The 19,559-nt window shown below is 41.4% G+C and overlaps 1 protein-coding gene across 4 annotated transcripts in view; it reads right to left on the bottom strand.

The window, feature by feature from the left end:
- Positions 1–2,128: 2,128 nt before the first annotated feature.
- Positions 2,129–19,559, bottom strand: part of TASOR2 (transcription activation suppressor family member 2) — an 87,677-nt gene continuing 70,246 nt past the window's right edge. For all 4 annotated transcript variants that reach the window (XM_044280005.1, XM_044280008.1, XM_044280007.1 and 1 more), the window contains 7 exons: positions 16,877–19,162; positions 13,934–14,059; positions 11,660–11,813; positions 8,910–9,015; positions 7,225–7,406; positions 5,664–5,778; positions 2,129–2,977 (listed from right to left, as the gene is read on the bottom strand). In XM_044280005.1, coding sequence (XP_044135940.1) covers positions 2,971–2,977; positions 5,664–5,778; positions 7,225–7,406; positions 8,910–9,015; positions 11,660–11,813; positions 13,934–14,059; positions 16,877–19,162 — 2,976 coding nt within the window. In that variant the 3' untranslated portion in view covers positions 2,129–2,970. The remainder of the gene's footprint in view (positions 2,978–5,663; positions 5,779–7,224; positions 7,407–8,909; positions 9,016–11,659; positions 11,814–13,933; positions 14,060–16,876; positions 19,163–19,559) is intronic.

Below are 19,559 nucleotides of genomic sequence, written 5' to 3'. Positions count from 1 at the left end.
GCGCCCAAAGGGAGTGATTCACAGAGTGTTGAAATAAAATATTTACCATGATGTGGCTGCCTGTCAGGAATGGTGCTGGATCACATACTGTGTGTCCTCTGCGCGCCGCTTTATAACTGTATGGGCTCCAGGTAGCGCCGGTCATGTGCTCCGGAAGTCAGGCAGCGCAGACGTGCGTTCCACCCGCGCGTCACATGGTTCCGGACCCAGTGTTCGGCGCTCTTGGTGTTATGTGGGAGGGGAGACTAATATGACCTCCAGAGTACACCGATCATGTGATCCGGAAGTCATGCGGCACCGCGTGACTTCCGGAGCACATGACCGGCGCTACCTGGAGCTTATACAGTTATAAAGCAGCGCACAGCGCGTATGTGATCCAACGCCATTCCTGACAGGCAGCCACATCATGGTAAATATTTTATTTCAACACACTGTGAATCACTTCCTTTGGGCGCATATATGCCCATATAGGACTAGGGACATTACCCTTTGGCATCCAGTATTCCAAAGTTGACACCATCCTGCATTATAGACACCAGGTGATTTACTATGGCCTGGTTCCATATTAAACTATTTCACAGTGTTACCTTAAGATATTGGGTGTTATACATTCCCCCCTTTCTTTGAAAATGCATATATTTTATTTTGTTCTTGCAACTATTTTTTATACTGATCATATATACTTTCCGCTGTTCATCCATATCTTGCGTTTATGTATCCAGTCACTCATGGAATGTGTATTATTGTTTTTCTCAGATAATAGACTGCTGAAGAAGGCCTTCATGGGCCGAAACGTCCGGTCGCTATATCTATTGAATGTGATCACCTTAAATATCATGACATAACTGGATCATGAACTTTATGTGATGTAATACCAATAAACATTATTAACTGCAGATAAAAGAGCTTGTAAATGCGGACTTCAGAAAGAAATGCCATAGTGATAAGCATTAGGTACCTGGGGCACAACATATTAAAGAGACATGGTAACCTGCTACAGCTTATCTGTACTGGCTACACAGGAGGAGTCGGACACTTTAGAATATGCTCTGTAATATGTCCTGCGTTCTATTAGTCTGCAGCATTATGTAATTTACTCTTTACACCGATTATTGCTCCCTTCTCATTATTTTGTCCTAGCCTGGAACCTCCTGCTTGTACATTTTGTGCCGTCTTTTTAATCTATTTCAAGCAGTCTATTTTTTTTTTTATTTTTTTTTTTAGAGATGTCTAATTTTATCCTCAAAATATGTTAAATGAGTTTACTTCTTTATTGAAGGGGTTATACTTAAATATTGCTTTATTATAAATATATTCCCAATTACCTTACATTAGTTATAATGGCTCGTTTTGTTTGGGGAGCAATCATCAGGAGAAATAAAATGGCCGCTGTCCTATTAGTACATACAAAACTTGTCCTAATCCCACAGCAGGACAGGTTTCTTCACAACACTGAGGTAAAGAGCTGCCTTATCCTTCTCTCTTACTTGTCAGGGATTATGCTCCTGAATACAGCTGACAAGAACTTCGGTTGAATCTCTGTAGGAATGGAGTTCATGAGGAGACATGAAGTACAGAGAGGTCAGACAGGACAGACTGTGGTAATGTGGGGCTGCGGTAATGGAGACTACATACAGGTGCTGTATTTCTCCTCATGAACTCCATTCCTACAGAGATTCAGCTGAAAATGTTATAAGTAATATTCAGGATCATAATCCCTGACATGTAGGAGAGGAGGATGAGGCAGCTCTTTGGCTCAGTGTTCTGAAATAACTTGTTCTGCTGTGTGATTAGGACAGGTTTTGTGTGTACTAATAGGACGGTGGCCATTTTAGTTCTCCTTATGATTGCTCCCTAGACCAAAAAAAACATTATAACTAATGAAAGGTATTTGGGAATATATTTTAGAATAAAGTAGTATTTAAGTATTTTTATTTTCTTAATTCCTGGAGAACCCCTTTAACCCTCTACAAAATGAAAACTTACTAGACCTCATTTACATTACAATAAAATACTCGCTTGTAACTAATCCTGAATGGGCAATGCAGAACAATGTCTGTCACCAACTAAACATATCAGACTTGAAACCTGTTAAAAAGCAGGAAAAAAGTATAATCATGGATATGCCTTTAATACAAACATTGAACGGAGCACACTTTATTTATAAAATTGTTAACAAAGACTCTTTCCAACAGCTCAATAAAGTAATCTATTACATTTACTGTACATTTTCCATAGAAAAAAAAAGAAAGTATCAAGAAAGGGTCCTCCCCCAGCCCTATACACCTTTATTTACAAAACCACACCCTCTACTACGCCCTCACTGATAACATCTTTAGAAAATAGGAAAAATAAAACTAAATATTCCATTAATACAGATCAATGTACAAGTATTGATTTGTAACATACATTAATTTACATTATTAGCTTTTCTGCAAGCTATGTCATAGCCTATTGTTGTGCACATAGTCGTTTACAAAGCGTAAAAGAACAAAAATAGACATTTAAACTGAGATATACATTAATATTTTGGTTAATAAATACTTTGCAAAAACATACGGATTTTGATATCATAGCAAAAGTAAATAATTTATTTATTTTTTAAAATAAAAAAAAAAGAGAGGAAAAAGAAAATAGATAAAAAAAATAAAAATAAACTACCATGGACATGGCTTTCGATTTTCAATCATCTATAGTGCTGAGGTTGTGTATATCCAATACAGATAAAGATATAAAACAGTCTTATCTTTGTATACTTCTATAGCTTTCTGCATATTAGTATGAATTATAATTAGAAGCATTTTGTGAAAAAACAAAACAAACAAAGCTGCAAAGGTAAGACTAGGTTTTAACTGCAAAGTGCATGCATGTACTACGCTGCTATAACCAATACCAGATTGTCTGATGGATTTGCTTCTATAGACAGAGTTCATCAAGTCCTATGTTCCACAGAGGTTATTTTCTGATGCATCATGGCCTGAAGAAAAAATATTAAAATTAAAATAAAGATGTTAAAGTTGAAAGTATTTCCTCCAATAATTCCCTCCTTTCCTTTGATGCCATTGTGCCTTATATTGTAATCCAAACTGAGAAATATAAAGAGAATTCTATTTATTATGTTCTGGATTTCAGCCGTTCCCCTTCCTCCTCTCGTCACAATCTTGTGTCTGGCTATAAGGCTAGGGCTACACGACGACAACAAGTCGCGCGACACATAGGGCACAAATACACTGCAACATATGTCGCGCGACAATTTTTATAATGATAGTCTATGGTGCTGCGACTGCGCTGAGACAGTCGCCGAAAAATCCATCTTGGATGGGTTTTTTGCTACTGTCGTGTCACAGTCGCAGCATGTCACATGTTGCAGTGCGACACCATAGACTATGATTATAAAAATTGTCGTGCAACACATGTCGTTGTCTAGCCCTAGCCCAAGACTGGTTACAGCAGGAGCCTGCCCCCACTACTGGCTACTATATACGCATTGCTGCAGACCACAGATCTGCTGGGAACAGTGCATTATCCCTTTCAGGACAAGGCGATTTTCTGTTTTTTACTCTCAGCTCGCCCAAAGCCATAACTTTTTTAGTTTTTCATTCACATAGCCATAAGAGGGCTTGTTTTTTGTGGGACAAGTTGCACTTTCTAATAGCACCATTTACGGTTGCATAAAATGTAGTGATAAGCAGGGAAAAATCCAAAGCTGTTTGAGGGCTTATTTTTTGCGGAACAATCTGTACTTTTCAATTATACAATTTTGGGGAGTGTATGACTTTTTGATCACTTTTTATTTCATTTTTTTTTTTTTGTGGGAGGTAAAGCAACCAAATAATGCAGAATCAGTCATTTTTGTTTCCCAGTGGTTGGTCCCCATGAATCAGAATAGGGTTGTCATCATGACACCAAAATTTGGATTTTGATACCAGAATGATACTTTGCTGAGGTATGAATAAGTTTGTCAATGTTTTCCAATAGATTGTGCATGTCCGGCTGCTTGATTTTGCTGAAAAACTGCCTTTTCTCCCATGAAACTGCGAGCCCATTAAAAATCTGGCCTCTGATCAGGACATGACATTCGCCATGTTCTCTCAGTGGGACCTGCTTCTAAGCTAAGCAACAACGACGCTCAGTATAGAAATACTGACAATATCAATAGTGAACCGAAGAGGGCATTAAATTATTGAAATAGTATCAGATCAGACACTTACCCTGTGTCCACAGGCTAGCATAAGTTTAAAGGGCTCATCCAGGAAATTATAATAGGTCTTCATTATTACATCACCGGGGGTCCACGTTCTGGCACCCTCACCGATCAGCTGTTCTAGCGAACCGGAGCTCTGGTGAGTGTGGCGGGCTCCTGGTCGCTCACCAAGCACAGCAACGTACATAGTAAATTACCATGCTTGGTATTGCAGCTCTGTCTCATTCACGTTAATCGGGCTGAGCTGCAACTAGGCCAAGTTACCGATGTACAGTGACGTCACATGGCCAAAGAAGAGACTGCGGTGCTCATGGAGCGCACAACCTCTCCTAACAGCTGGGTGTCAGACCCCAGCCGATCTGATATTGATCATCAATATTATTTCCGGGATAACCCCTTTAACCTTGGCACAAACCCTTCTCACCTACCAGGTAAAAATAGAAGTGATCAGAGTGAAGTTTCCTTGTGTTGGAATTTATTTCAGAAACTTTCAGAAAATCCACTACAGTAAAACAGAGCGAGTGGGTTTACCTCCAGTTTACTGTTATCATTCATTTTCCTCTTAGTGTCCCTATAAAGTGTCACAGAACATGACACAGCAACATTTTAAAGGAGGAGACTTTTACCAACCACTAGAACGAGGAGAGAACAGCGCTCACATAGCGCACGCTCTCTCTCTTTGCTGCAGGAGACAGAATCAAGACAGGCCCATAGATTTTTCTATCGAGCCCGTCTCCTTCAGCATGTGAGCACTTCTCTCCTTGATCTAGCAATTGGTGGGGGTCTCGGCGCTTGAGCCTCCACTGATCAAAACCTTTTGAAAGTTCAGTGATCACTAAGACTTTTATGGGATTAAAAAGATTTTGTCCCAGAGCCACCTGGATGCCAATATTTCTCAATATTGAGACTCATTGAAGGGACAGGCATTTCGAAAATTCTACCCATCAGTAATAGCCCAGAAAAAACATTCAATACGTTCTGTACTTATCACAACTAATGAACAATGTTCAACTATTAGAATGGATGTATTTACTACCCCAGACATGTCCAATACGTTCAAAAATTCAACATGCGTATTTTCCTTTTAAATAAACTCTCAGTATATGGTTGCATTTTAACCTGTCCAAACGGAGTTCAAAGGGGTCCATTAACAACAGTTTATCCCCTATCCACTAAGATCACTGCGGTTCTGACTGCTGCGACCAAACTGAACACAAATGTGTGGGTTCTGTGCTCCCCCCCCCTTACGAACGGATCACCAATCGTCACTGCCGCTCCATTCATCTCTACATCATTTCCAGAGATTACAGAGCTCAGCCACCTCCAGCAGTCCCCAAGTTTGAATGGAGTGGCAGCACGCATGCTCCATCACCTCTTCATTCATACAATGGACGCGGGAGTCCTGCTTTCATGATCAATGGGGTTCCAGTGGAAATCTAGACGTACAAGCCCCCCTCACCAATATGAAGCCTGGAACTGTGAATCCACTTTTTGAATTTTTCTTAAGAAAGTGTCCACATCATACACAAGGATGCCATTCTGCTCATACTCCTCAGTAACCACGGAGGTCGGGCCTGTATAGAAAAAACATACACATTTTTACATTTGATTATAACACAGCAACATAGTCCACAGCACTGCACACAGATCACTCACATTAGTCCCTATCCCCATTGAAACGTACAATCTAACTTTCATCTAATTTTCCTATCTCAGACACACACACTAGGGTCCATTTCACCTATTAAAATTAAAGGGGTATTCGGGTGAGAAAAAATATATGTGGTAAATGCAAGCTAATAGAGAGATGTACATTTCATTAACAATCTGAAGCAATCTCTGACTTCTAGGCCCCTTCTCTGGAAGTTCAGTAGTTCTTGTGGTCTCGACACAGGAGGAAACACTTCCCCCTAGAGCATGGGACCCAAGGGGTTTGGCTCTGTTTAATACATTGTTCAAAGCCACACTCCTTGGGTCCTTCTCACTCAGCAGCATCAACGTAGTAATCGGACTTGTAACGCTCCCCTAAGCTGTGTCACAAATCACGTGTCCAAAGCTTCCAGCCACCATGGCCACCTGTGTAACAGATGCCATTAAATCCCTCTAACTGTACTCTAACCTGCCTGCTTGGTCACTGGCCCTCCCTTCCTGCCTGCTTGTGTCACGTAATGGCAGCCGTCCAGAGAATGGAGACGGAACGGAAAACGAAATGAAAGAGTCTGTTCACAAGCTCCAGACAGTAGCTGTCATGTGACGAGGTCAGAGAGGGCGGGAGACCGGCCCTGTGCAGTGAGGGAGGGAGGGCGGAGTACAGTCATTCCGCCGTCACGTGAAGGCAGCTCTATGGGGGAAACGAATGGAGCTTCTGAACAGGCTCATTTACTTTTCCACAAGCAGACTTAGGCTAGGTTCACATCTGAGCGTTTTACAGCACGTTCCTACGCACTGTAAAACGCTCAACAGGCAAAAATGAATGTTTCCCTATGGGCATGGTTCTCACCTGAGCGTTTTACAGCGCGTATGAACGTGCTGTAAAACACCTTACGCCCCAAGAAGTACAGGAGCTTCTTTGGGGCGTATTGTCGCGCGTATTGTGGCAGTTTTTCATTGGAGGCCTCTGTGGTTAAGCACACAAACGCGCCTACTACGCACGTTTCCAAAATACAAAAACGCCCCAAAATACGCCTCAAAAACGCCCGATAAAAACGCCTGTAAAAAGCGCTTATCGAATACGCTCAGGTGTGAACCCAGCCTAAGGTAATCTGGAGGCTTCATGTGCTTAGAAAAGGTTGACATGGAATAACCCTTTAACCTGCCAGTATAAGTGGATATTGGAAGGGTGAAGTACCCACAGGAAATGCAGGCGCAGAAATAAAAACAAACAAACAATCTTGGTGTAGGCGTTACCCTTGCCAGATTTCAACCCAAGACCCTAGTGCTTCCAGGCAACACTGCTACCCACTAAGAAACTGTTCAGACAAGGCTGATAAAGTGGCATCACTAGAACTGAGGAATGATACCTGTCAAATAGACAGCAAGTCTAGAATGGATATGTTGGTACTGGAGGTTCACGAGACATGAAAGATCATCTGATGGCTCGTTAGATCTGGAGTCACATTGGTGATAAGGCAGCATTTCAATAACATTTGAATATTGGTGAGATTTAAGCAGAGACAACTTTGTCCGAGACAGGGGTTCAGCCCTAAAAAGAAGAAGAGGGGAGTAAAACACTCATCAGACAACAGTCAATGATGGCACCACAAACTACAGTGTACAACAACCAGACTTGTCGTTTCAGACTTAAAGGGTTTTGCCCACTAATCACTCTTATCCCCTGGCAACAGGATAGCATAGAAGCTAACGGTCCATTTACACGTCCGCAAAATGGGTCCGCATCCGTTCCGCAATTTTGTGGAACAGGTGTGGACCCATTCATTTTCAATAGGGCCGGAATGTGCTGTCCGCATCCGCATTTGCGGATTCGCACTTCCGTTCCGCAAAAAAAAAAATAGAACATGTCCTATTCGTGTCCGCAATTGCGGACAAGAAAAGGCATTTTCTATGAGAGTGTCGGTGATGTGCAGTCCGCAAAATGCGGAACGCACATTGCCGGTGTCCGTGTTTTACGAATCCGCAAAACACATACGGACGTGTGAATGGACCCTCAGTGTCTGATCTCTGGGGGTCCAGAAACTACAACCTCTGAGAACAGAGCAGTACTGTGCATGCGTGACCGCTGTTCCATTCACGTCTATCAATCAGTTTGTCAGAAATAGCACTGGGCGCTGTGCTCTGCAGTCCCATAAGTAGCAGGGGTCTAGGGTGAGCACTACCGCTCCATTCACATGGGGACTCTGGGATCTCTGTTCTAGTAATCCCTGGGGGTCCCAGCAGTCAAACACTTATCCCCTATGTTGTAGATAGGCTATAAGTGTCGTCAGTGGGAAAGCCCCATGTAAAGCTAAACATAAGCAGGATCTGCATATCATCTGAGAAGTTCTGGTTCATCTTTAGTGATGTGATAAAGGCTCATTACTGAAACCCTAGTTTCCCAAGTGCCAGTAATCTGAAATGAATAGGACAAGCAGAATACAGACCTCTGGCAGCCAAAACCCATCTAACAAAGAACGTGTAAGTTCCTATCAGGCTTTTCCTATGTGTAGATGACAGTGTGCAGCACACTCTAGCAGCATATCTTTTTTTCTAATCTGTTTTTACTTTAAGATTTTTTTAAATTCTATTTCTGAACATGATTATGAAGGCAGCCATCTTGCCTGTGCTCTTCTTAACAGCATTAACAAAATTGCTTTATGGCAGCCCCATGGTCCATAGACCCAATGGACAGGAGGGGACCTCAGTGACTTCTATGGGACAGTCTTCTAGCCATGCTCTGTGACCTGTGCAGAGGACATTGTACAAGGAAAGGATAGATGAGCACTGACACTCACCTGTCCCTCACCTGTCCCTATGTACTGTAAAACTCTCCACGTCTTTTATACATGGCACTGATCATGGAAAGCGCATCTCTCCTCTATCTCCCAATCAGTGCTGACAGACAGTGTATGGGGCCGTTCACACATATACAACAGTAAACTAGTCAGTTACAGCTGTCCTATGGTGGGTGATAAGTTTCTAAAGTGTATGCTTTATGTCATACAACAGTGGAATATGGAGTATGCTACAATGTAACAGACAGAAAGAAAACCTTTTATCATCTTTGAGCTTCCGATTCTCTCTGTAATGAATTAGCCACTTCCAAGTAGAGTTTCTGTTCATCTTCTCCAAAATGGCAAGAACTTCCTTTAGCTTTCCTAAAAGGTATTCAAAGAAAGGTTGAAAATGAAGTATTATTGCAATAAGTTTATTTTATGTACTTTACATTTTCCTCTCTGGTAGCGCCCCCTGCTGTTTATCCTTCTTGTCCACTTCTCGCACTACTAGCGTAATCATCTCAGTCTTCATTCATCACTATTTCTAGATTCAGCTAAATACTGTATCTCTCTATGGACAGCAGAGAAGGAAATTGCAGGTGTATTGCATACCATATGTATCTCTGGAGCTATATGTGAGGAACTATTTTCTACGCAGCTAATTGCAATGCATCCTGGGAGATAAGGCTGCTTGATGAGCTGCTGCCTACTCACAGCAAGGGAAGAAAGTCCTCCAAATATGTGGGTAAGAAAATGGTTTTAAATTTGCAAGATAACCTCTTTAATGCAATGGGATATGGTCACAGAAAACTCAGCAGTACAAAGACTCAGGCTACTTTCACAACCGTTATAGGATCTCAATACCGGAAGAAAACACTTCAGTTTTGTCCCTATTCATTGTCAATGGGGACAAAAAAGAAAACGGATCCGGCGCCCGTTGACCTAAATGGTTTAAGTGCCAGGCTACTTTCACAATTGTGTTGTTTTCCGGTATGGAGATCTGGCAGAGGATCTCAACACCGGAAAAAAAAACTTTTCCGTTTAGTCCTCATACATTATGAATGGAAAGAGATCTGTTCAGGATGCATCAGGATGTCTTCCGTTCCAGCAGCATTCAGTTATGTGACTGGAAACAAAACTGCTGCAGTTTTATGTTATGTCATAAATGTTTTATGTTATGTCATAAAAACGGGAAAAAAAAAACAGATCCGACACTGAAAACAATGTAAGTCAATAACGACATCAGGTTTTTTTTTGGGGGGGGGGAGCCAAAAAATAATAATATCAAATCTGTCACCCACTAACTTTCAATGTATTTAGTGACGGATCCTAACGGAACTGATGCATCCTGATGTGCAAAATCAAAACTGATCCATTTAATTCTGGTATTGAGATCCTCTCCTCGGAATTAACAATGCAAGTGTGAAAATAGCCTTAAAACCAGATCCTTTCATAACGGATGCAGCCAGTTGTACTATCTTAACGGAAGCGCAGATGTGAAAGTAGCTTCAAAGTCAATCAAAACAGTTGAACACATACTTCTGTGTGCAACAGAGACATACACTACTCACAAAAAGTTAGGGATATTTGGCTTGTGGGTGAAATATCAGGATGAACCTAAAATGCACTCTAACCGTTACAGGTGGACTTAATGTGACCTTTTCTAAACTTTCAAATGCACATGTCCAACCGTTCAATGTTTCAGGTGTTTGATCCACAAATTGCCCAATAAATGTCCTGGTTTAATTAGAATTGGTATTTAAAACAGTCCTCCTCATCATGCTGTTCACATTTTGACATGAGACCAGGACGACACCTAATAATTGATCAACAGTACCTCACCACTGTGAGGCTTCAAGCAGGATGTTCTCAGACGGAAGTGGCCACTGAGCTTAGAATGTCAGGGAGTGTCACGAGAAGTTTGCAATAGAGATATAGAGAGACTGGAAGAATCACAGAAACGCATAGAAGTGGATGTCCTTTGGCCACATCCCACATTAATGAACACTTCATTGTGAACAATGCCCTGCAGAACCAGATGATGAATACCACACAACTCTAGGCACCCAAGTGTGACCATTCAAAACTATTTATATAAGCGTGGTCTGTGTGCCAGATGACCTGCAAGGGTACCTGACCACACCACCAGGCACAAGCATCATTGTCTTGCATGGGCCAAGGAGCATCTACGCTGGACGAAGGACCAGTGGGCCTCAGTGCTGTTCACTGACAAATATCGATTCACGCTGAGCAGAAATTATGGCAGCCAACGATGTTGGAGACGTCAAGCAGAGCGCTATGCATCAGCCACTGTTGTCACCAGTCGAGTCTTTGGTGGTGGTGTTACAGTGTGGGCAGGTGTGTCTAGTCAATACAGAACTTCCCTACACTTTGTGAATGATACAGTGACAAGCCCATACTATCTGAATAACATCATTAATCCAGTCATTGTGCCTGTGCATGAACAAAACAGGCCTAATTTCATCTTCATGGACGACAATGAGCCAGCTCATTGAGGTCACATCATTAGTGAACAGCTGCTTGAGACTGGGGTACCTCAAATGGAGTGACATGCACTTTCTCCAGACCTGAATCCCATTGAAAACCCAGCTGAGTCGCCGTGTAGAGGCTCGTACCTGTGTACCCCAGAACCTCAATGACCTGAGGGCCGCCCTTCAACAAGAGTGAAATGCCATGCCTCACCTCGCCAATAAGTCAACTTGTAAACAGCATGAGATGATGTTGTCAAGCTGTAATTGATGCTCAAGGCCACAAGGCAAGTTATTGAGACATTTTTGTGGGGAATACCCACCACTAGTTTTGGCTTTTGTTTCCATAAATTATATGAGATGAGGAAATCAACATTGGATGCTTCTAATTAAAGGCCGTACTTTCATGATATAATATCACTGTATCGTAAACTTTTTACGCTTTCCATAAATTTTACCCGAAAGCCAAATATCCCAAACTTTTTGTCAGTAGTGTATGTAGTATATCTAGCCTTAACTCCTAAACAAACACTAACCCAGTGTTATATTCCCCAATACACTTTTATCTGAGACCACAAAACCACCGGCTTGAAAGAGCTCCCCATATGTTGACTCAGTAATATCCTCAGGGGTGTCCACACCAGCAAAGGTGACATTAGGCAGGAGCTTCAGTTGCATCAAATAAGGAATCTGCAGACATAAAGAGAGAATTTCAGTACAATTCAGCACAATATGGAAATAGAAATACATCACTTTATGTTATGTTGCCTTCTATGGCTCGTATTAGATTTAAAGCTAAGGGCACTTTGGGAGGAATGTATCACGCCCTATACTTCCGAATTGTGGCTTTAATGTTGCAAAAATTCCACCCTTTGACCCTTTGGAATCTTTTTTATTGTACATTTGCATCCTAAACATGAAATTAAAGTGGTTTTGTGGGACTTACTGATGACCTGGAAAACCTGGACCGTAGAAAAGGTCATTGATATCAGACTTCCGGGGGTCCAACTCCCGCCCCCCTACCAACCAGCTGTTTGCTGGAACCAGGCACCAGAATACCACAGCTCCATCACTGTGTAGAGGCCGTGTGATATAACCAGGCACTTCACTAAACAGCGTTTTAGATGTTTAGTTCTTCCGGCATTGCAGCTCCTCCAAACAAGTGAATAATGGGAATGCAGGAGTTGGACCCCTGCCAATCCTATACTGATGATCTATCGTAAGGTCGTCAATAGGTAAGTCCTAGAAAACCCCTTTAAGCAACTTTCTTAATATTCTGCATTGTATAAGTCCTACACCTAGCTGACGGTGCTGGAAAATAAATGGTGAACATGGTAATTCATTAATACAAAAATAAAAGTTTACAAAAAGGTGAACCATTGCTTTAAATGATTCACACGCTGCTTCCACCTTAGACGTCTAAAGGTGGATTTCTTTTCACATGCTTCACCCAATATTATAGGTTTAAACCTTTATAGCAGAGAACAAATATTGCAGCACATATCAAATTGCCAAACCTTCCAGACAAACAACTGCAACCAGATCCTGTTCTATAACTTGACCTGAGGAAAATATATATCCCCCCCCCCCCAAGAGTCCCCCTATAGCTTATCATTTGTTAGCAGACAGTAAACAGTCTAAAGTGCCGTTCCCTATTATTTTTCCCTGTCAAAACAGTCAGGAGGGACGAGCGGCCCAAATATATAAAATAGAAGATGTCCCAGGTTAGGGGAAATGTGCAACTGGCTATCTGGGTTGAGTTCTCCTAAAAATAAATATGTTATTACTGATAATGTATTGAAAATCCAGATATCTCAAAGTCGGCCACAACAAAATATTGCAGCAAGAAAGTCAGCCACAGGCTCAACTAGTAGTTTAGGAAAAAGGAATGGTGATCTCCAGCATTCAATAAAATACAAAAATACTTATTTCAGATTCTAGGATTGAATTGGCTGCAGCAGCGCACATAGCGATGGCTGCCAGCCAAATCTCTCTCTAACATATCTCTATCAAGTGACTGTAAATCTTTTTTATTCTCCTCTCCTCCCTTCGAAACACAATCAGTCACACCGTATTCTGGGTTTTAATATCTCTGTCAGAGGTCCTCTCTCTCCTGTGTGGGACCTTATATAGTGCCTATGACCCATTGACTGACTAGCACCTATAGTTCCTCATGGGCAGGCCCGCCAGACTAGGCTGCCGCCCAACATGATTTCAGACCCTTTCTCGCTGTCTTCTGGTCCGTAAAATGGCTGCCACCATTTTGAGCGATTCGTGTGGGTCGAATCCCAAAATTTTAAGATTCTCTGTACACTGAAGCTCTTGGGAAATTTGTAACAGTCGATTTGTGTCCAGTCGGCAGCTAAAAACTTGCATGTAAGTCATTACCTATAGGCGCTGATATTCCCTCAGATCTTTGTGCTCCTTCGCTTTTTATCTCTAATGGGGCAGAGCTGTAATCTATGACTACAGCTTAGCTACACGTCCTACAGGGAGTCTGAGGTAGTCCGAGACACACCCCCTGCGTTTCCTTATTGGTTCAGGCTGCTGCTCTGCCTCCTCAGATTGGCTAATGTGTATATACACATATACATATATATCACAGGCTCAGCAGGAAGTCAGTGCTTGGAGAACGGATTTCTATCACAGCGAGGACAAATGATTATAAATGACATACAAATAAGCAACAAGTGGGAAAAGGGAGATTAACCGCTAAACATAAACTAAGGCATATGAGCCTTAGCAGGGAGGAACATGGAGAGTCACTTTAACTTCCATCAGAAAAATTATTTGACAAAACCTTTTCTTACCTTGTTGATGCAAGAAAATACATCCTCGTTTTTCATGATCACTAAGAGCTGATGAGAGTCAGAATGTTCACTGCTCAAAAAGGCCGGTGGGTCTGTTTCAACATGACCATCCTTTACTAGTAAGCTCTGTGAAACAAAACATTTCTTTTGTCACCTAGTGGACTTTAGTTTCCCAAACTTGTCAGGATTTTTGACTTGATGAAAGTACAACTTTTTCAAAACCATCCTTTCTGTACACTGATCAGCCATAACATTGACCTCTGAAGGACAAACTACTTTAGTACTAAAGAGTCTACGATTTATTTTCATTTTTTATTTTACCTCTGCATCAGTCATTGGAGGGCTTGTTTTATGTGGGGCAAGTTGTATTTTTCAAAGGCACCTATTTGGGGTACCTCTACTGTATTGTACAACTTTTTAAAAAAAAGTTGGGGACGAAAGGGAGATCGGTAGTGGGGAACCTGTATGATATGTATGGACTTCCAATGTTTAACCCAGGGTGACTAGGTTTTCCTGACTTCATCGTGAGATCCGTTTTCCCTAACTAGCAAGTTCTCCCAACCGGTGGTTCCGTCGAGTGTCACAACAAAGGGGTGAGGATTTTTTATCGATAATGAGGAAAGTACTAAAAGCCCATGTTACTGGGCAAAAAGTTGACGAGGGCACCCAGAGTAAAAATCAAGCCTGGTAAGATAGTAAAGGTTGAAAAACAAACACTTTGTATCACGACTCTTGGTGGGGGTGCCCCAAAGATTTTCTAACTGCCTGGGCATGCACCACAGTGCCAGCACACATTTTATGAAAGAAGGTTGATTTAACAAAAAAAAAAAAAAAAATGGTGTTCGATGCATCTAGAGAAACTGTGACAGTGTTTAAGGATAAAAGCGTCCAGATTCTGAAAATACAGTATTAAGTTCCCGTTCCCACACCAATAAATAACTAGGTTTTTCGGGCCTCTAATGCAAGCAGATGTGTGTAATTCAGAAATGTGATGACTGGGAGACTTAGAGAGTAGAAGGAGAGTAGCTAGCCAGGACAAGTCTTAATCATCTTGAGGCTTGTTCAGAAACTTGGTGCAGAGTGAAGTTCCTACAATGTAAGGGCTCATGCACACGACCGTATTGTCTTTCCGTGTCAGTTTTTTTTTTTGCGGACCGTATGCGGAACCACTTAAAAAAAAAAAAAAAAAACACGGAAGTTACTCCGTGTGCATTCCGTTTCCGTATGTCCATATTTTCGTTCCGCTAAATAATAGAACATGTCCTATTATTGTCCGCATTACGGACAAGGGTAGTACTGTTCTATTAGGGACCAGCTATTCCGTTCCGCAAAATACGGAATGCACAAGGACATCATCCGTATTTTGATCGGATCCGTTTTTGCAGACCGCAAAATACATATGGTCGTGTGCATGAGCCATAAGAAAGAGATGGAGCGTTTGTAAAGGTCTGGGAGTACTGTATGGAGGTCCCTTATTTGAGGGTATTCTTAAGTGAAAGGTTATGAAGCTGAAGCCAGAAGTCCAGGTGTGGTCCTTTTATACCTTTGGGAGACAGGATAGGGACATCAGTGGGGTAAAACCTGAGATTGGTTTTATTCTGTTAATAACCCAGTTAAATACTACTTCTTTAAGGGGGTTGAGAGAAGAATGGGTAGAGAAAGTAGCTTTTAGGGAGAACCACAGCTATGGCCATTAATAATTCAAATATAAAAAAAAAAAAATATTGAACCTTTTTTGTTATTACATTTTTGTTAGTCGCTTTAGGGAATTTGAACCTGTCACCTTCTGATTACTTGCACTATACACTGTAATACTCCTATATTACAGTGCATAGTCATTATGACAAGCAGGCTAATACATCCTGCCGCACACATTGACGGCCAGAACAAGGCAGGCCTGGGGACCTTTTAGAAGGCCCCCTGCTGCCAAGCCAAGTACTCGGCACCCCACAATTGCATACAGAGGATCCCTCTGTCTTAACCCCTCAGATGCTGCAGATCATATCAACCACAGCATCTGAGAGGTAAGAGTTTTTTTTTCTTTTTTCTTACTAATTATCTATTCTCTGCGGCATTCTTGGAGCTTTCTCTATCCCATGTGACCAATGAACCTAATGGCCTAGGTGCAGCTCAGCCCCACTGAAGTGAATGGGGCTGAGCTGCAATACCAAACACTGCTGCGATACAAATTACGGAGCTGTGCTTGGTGAGCTGATAGAAAGCTGCGGCACTACCGATCAGACACTGATGACCTAACCAGTGGATAGGTCATCGGTAAAAAACAAAAAAAAAAACAAAACAAAAAAACCCTTAACTCTTATTTCAACTGTGAGAGCTGGGTGCCTGCTGTATAATAAAGCTGGCATCCACAGGCAATGGCACAGGCCCAGCATCTCAGCTATCGCCCTGACATACTATTATGCAACAGAGCATTGAATACCATTGCTGTAACGTAATAATACGTCAATGAGATTGATGGGTTTTAGCAGTTACCATGCTAGTGAAAACCACACTTTCTTTCAGTTTTACCACAAATCGGAAGTTTCAGGAAGAAACTGGACAACACTCAGGGTGTCCCTGAAATTAGAATTTTACCCATCGAGCAGATCTGCGTTTCTGCCCCGATTCTCCCACTAATGATCTATTTTAATTTCTGGAAAGCCCCAAGTAATGTCCGATTTCTTTGTGAAACCTTACAACCCATATAAAAGATCTACTGTTGACATCTTGATTCCAGATACGAAAGGACACCATTAATGGTTTTGTGGAGTCCATTGCCTTTACGGGTCACAGCAGTTTTGGTGCCACAAGAGGGGATGTACACAATATTTGGGCAAGTGGCTTTAATGTTATGTTTGATCAGTGTCTTATGCTAAGTTTATACACAAGAAGAGTTATAGTACATAACAGCATATCAGACTGTTTGCTTAGTATGATAATTACCTTAGCTGATGAGATGAAATCACCATCGTCTGTCTCATATATGTAAAAAGAGACCTTTTGCTCAGATGCTCTTGCAACATTCTGAAGTCTTGAATGTAAGTTCGTACACAGATCTGATATAAGGTTCTTAACAGATTGTGATTTGGAGGAGACTGGTACAAATGGTCTTCTTGAAGGCCTATCACTCTCCTCTGCAAGCTGAATGGCTGAAGTTATATCCCCTGCAGTACTATCCAAGCCAATGCTACTCAACTTTAAGTGATTGGACTGTACACACTCATTAAGAATGACAGAAATGTCATTATTTGATTTGTCCAATGAATGTTCATACCTTAACCGACTAAAGTGATAAGGAGAATATCTAGGAGTTCTAGATTTTCTTTTAGTCCTGGAACTGGTAACAGGCCTGTCCCATAGTTCATCCTCATAATAAGGTGAACTATTACAAGTGCTCGGGCGCCAGCCATCATGCCTTCTAAAATCTGTCCTGCGGCGTCGTGGGCAGTGCATAGTGATAAGGAGAGGGCCTCTACACTTGACTGTAGATTGTGAACAGCTGGGAATCCTCCTGGACTCAAACATTGTCTGAAAAGGAGGTCCATGAATGTGCTTATCTGTTGCCGAATTTCGTAAAATATCCTTCAACTTACAAACGAAACGCACATTTTCCATGTCAAGAGTGTTCTGAGTAAGGTCGTCTGACACCATTCTTCTATCAGAGAAGAGGTGGTCCAGGTCAGACATCGAAGAACTCGCCTCAGTGACTGTCCGCAGAGCTCTACCATGGCCTTTAATGTTTCTAGTTACATTAACATTCCCACAGTTTGTATGGCTCTTGGATTCAAGATCTGGGAGATGCCTTGAGAAATATTCATCAGTTTCGTATAAACCACTATTTGAACCAGGCTGCAACTGAAAGTTCTTTTTTGTCCTATCTGTGGTAGTCTGTTCCTGAGACTGAGAGCATGTTACCTTATCCTGGAATAAACTAGAAGACTCTCGAATTTCTTTCTGTAACTGGTCTTCATGTGGCAGTGGTTCCTTATATGAACGTATATACTCAATATCTTCATCAGAAGTTTCAGACCAACGATCATACTGTTCCTTACTTATACTCCCTGTATTAACTATGAAACAAATATCAGGTAGCTCAGGAGCTAGATCCTGCTCAATGCTGTCAGAAACATCTTCAAGGGATGAGGATATTAAGTAGACATCTTGAGAAGACTTTACTCCTTCAAGGATCTTTGGTTCAACAGAAGTCATGCCTGATTCTTCTGGTGACAAGTTGTCTATTGCAGGCTCTTCTGCTACATCATCACTATTCTTCAAAATGCTTTTATCCTTATCACCTGGAAGTGAATTTTTTGCCAAATCTATATTTTCAGTTTCCTTTGTGAAGCCGCCAGCGATGGAGTTTTCATCCTGAGACAAGAGAACATTTGCACAACTGGAACTAACAAGATGACCAGTCATGGACCCTAAGCATATGCGCTTTAATTTTGACAGGATTTCTTTTTTATTCTTGCTTGACTTTCTGTTGCTGTGTTTTGAGTCTTTGCCACTTGTTCTGGCTGGCGTGACAGTTGAACACAAATGAACATCCTCTCCAGCGAGATCAGGAGACTGTTCTTTTAAAGGCTGTTGTGTAGAATCCATTATATTTGTCTGCAGAGTTTTTTCATTTAAGTTACCAACATCAGATTTTCCTCCTAACATGTCATTGCTTAACCCAGATGTTACAGAACTATTTACAACAGTTTGACATGTCTGAGTTTCAGCTATGGTTAATAAAGCATCATCCTTCTCATTTACCATCTCCACTAAACATAAGTTATTTTCTGTCTTGTCTCCTTCAAAAGGTGCCTGAGATATAGGTTGGCGACTTTGGCTTTCAGCTAAGCCTTCATTATGGATAGAATCCTCTATTGTACATTTTTCACTGTTGTCTTCTCTATCCAAGTCTCCACGAACAGATGTGCTTGCAATCCCTCCAGCACCAACTAATGAGGGGTCATCTACTAAGCAGGCTCCATCTGTATAAGGCAGTGCATGACCTGCAGCAGAAATCTCTTGGGTAGAAGGTACCTCTTTTTTAGAAAATTCAAGTAGACCTGCACTGTCAATATTCATGTTCGCATCATGGTTTAATGCTTCTGGCTCTTTTGTTCCTTCATCTGTGGCTGCTTCATTAAAAAGTTGAGTGTCCTCATCATTTAGGCAATTTTGGGAAACATTAAGGGTGAGGATTCCCTTCTCTGGCACTTCCTTCTCAGGTTCCTCCACCTTTTAAGAAAATAACAGAAATTTAAGAAACTACATATGTAAGCATTAGAAAAGCACTTCAGCAGTATTTCAAGCCGAGTGAGATGCATTGAAATTAAAAAAAGACTGCACTTAAAATGGCTGCCTGGAATAAATGCTTTTCTTTTCATACTGGTGCTGCAGAAGCCAAACAAATCACAATTTTACACCAAAAATTTAACCTTAAGTTTACCTCAAATTATTTAAAAAAATAATTATACTGTGAAAATAATTGCTTTTCTAAAGCACAGCAGATTGTTTATAAAAAGCAGACACACTCTTGTATTAAAATTATATTTCCATATAACTGGAGGTACACTTCATACATAGATACTCTCTTCCCTCAGATTAGGTTAGCACAGTTTCCCTGCATGGTGCT

Source organism: Bufo gargarizans, chromosome 2 (genome assembly GCF_014858855.1).
Source record: "Bufo gargarizans isolate SCDJY-AF-19 chromosome 2, ASM1485885v1, whole genome shotgun sequence".
Lineage (NCBI taxonomy): Eukaryota > Metazoa > Chordata > Amphibia > Anura > Bufonidae > Bufo > Bufo gargarizans.
Note: the sequence above shows the minus strand (reverse complement) of the source record. Positions and strands in the feature narration are given on the sequence as shown.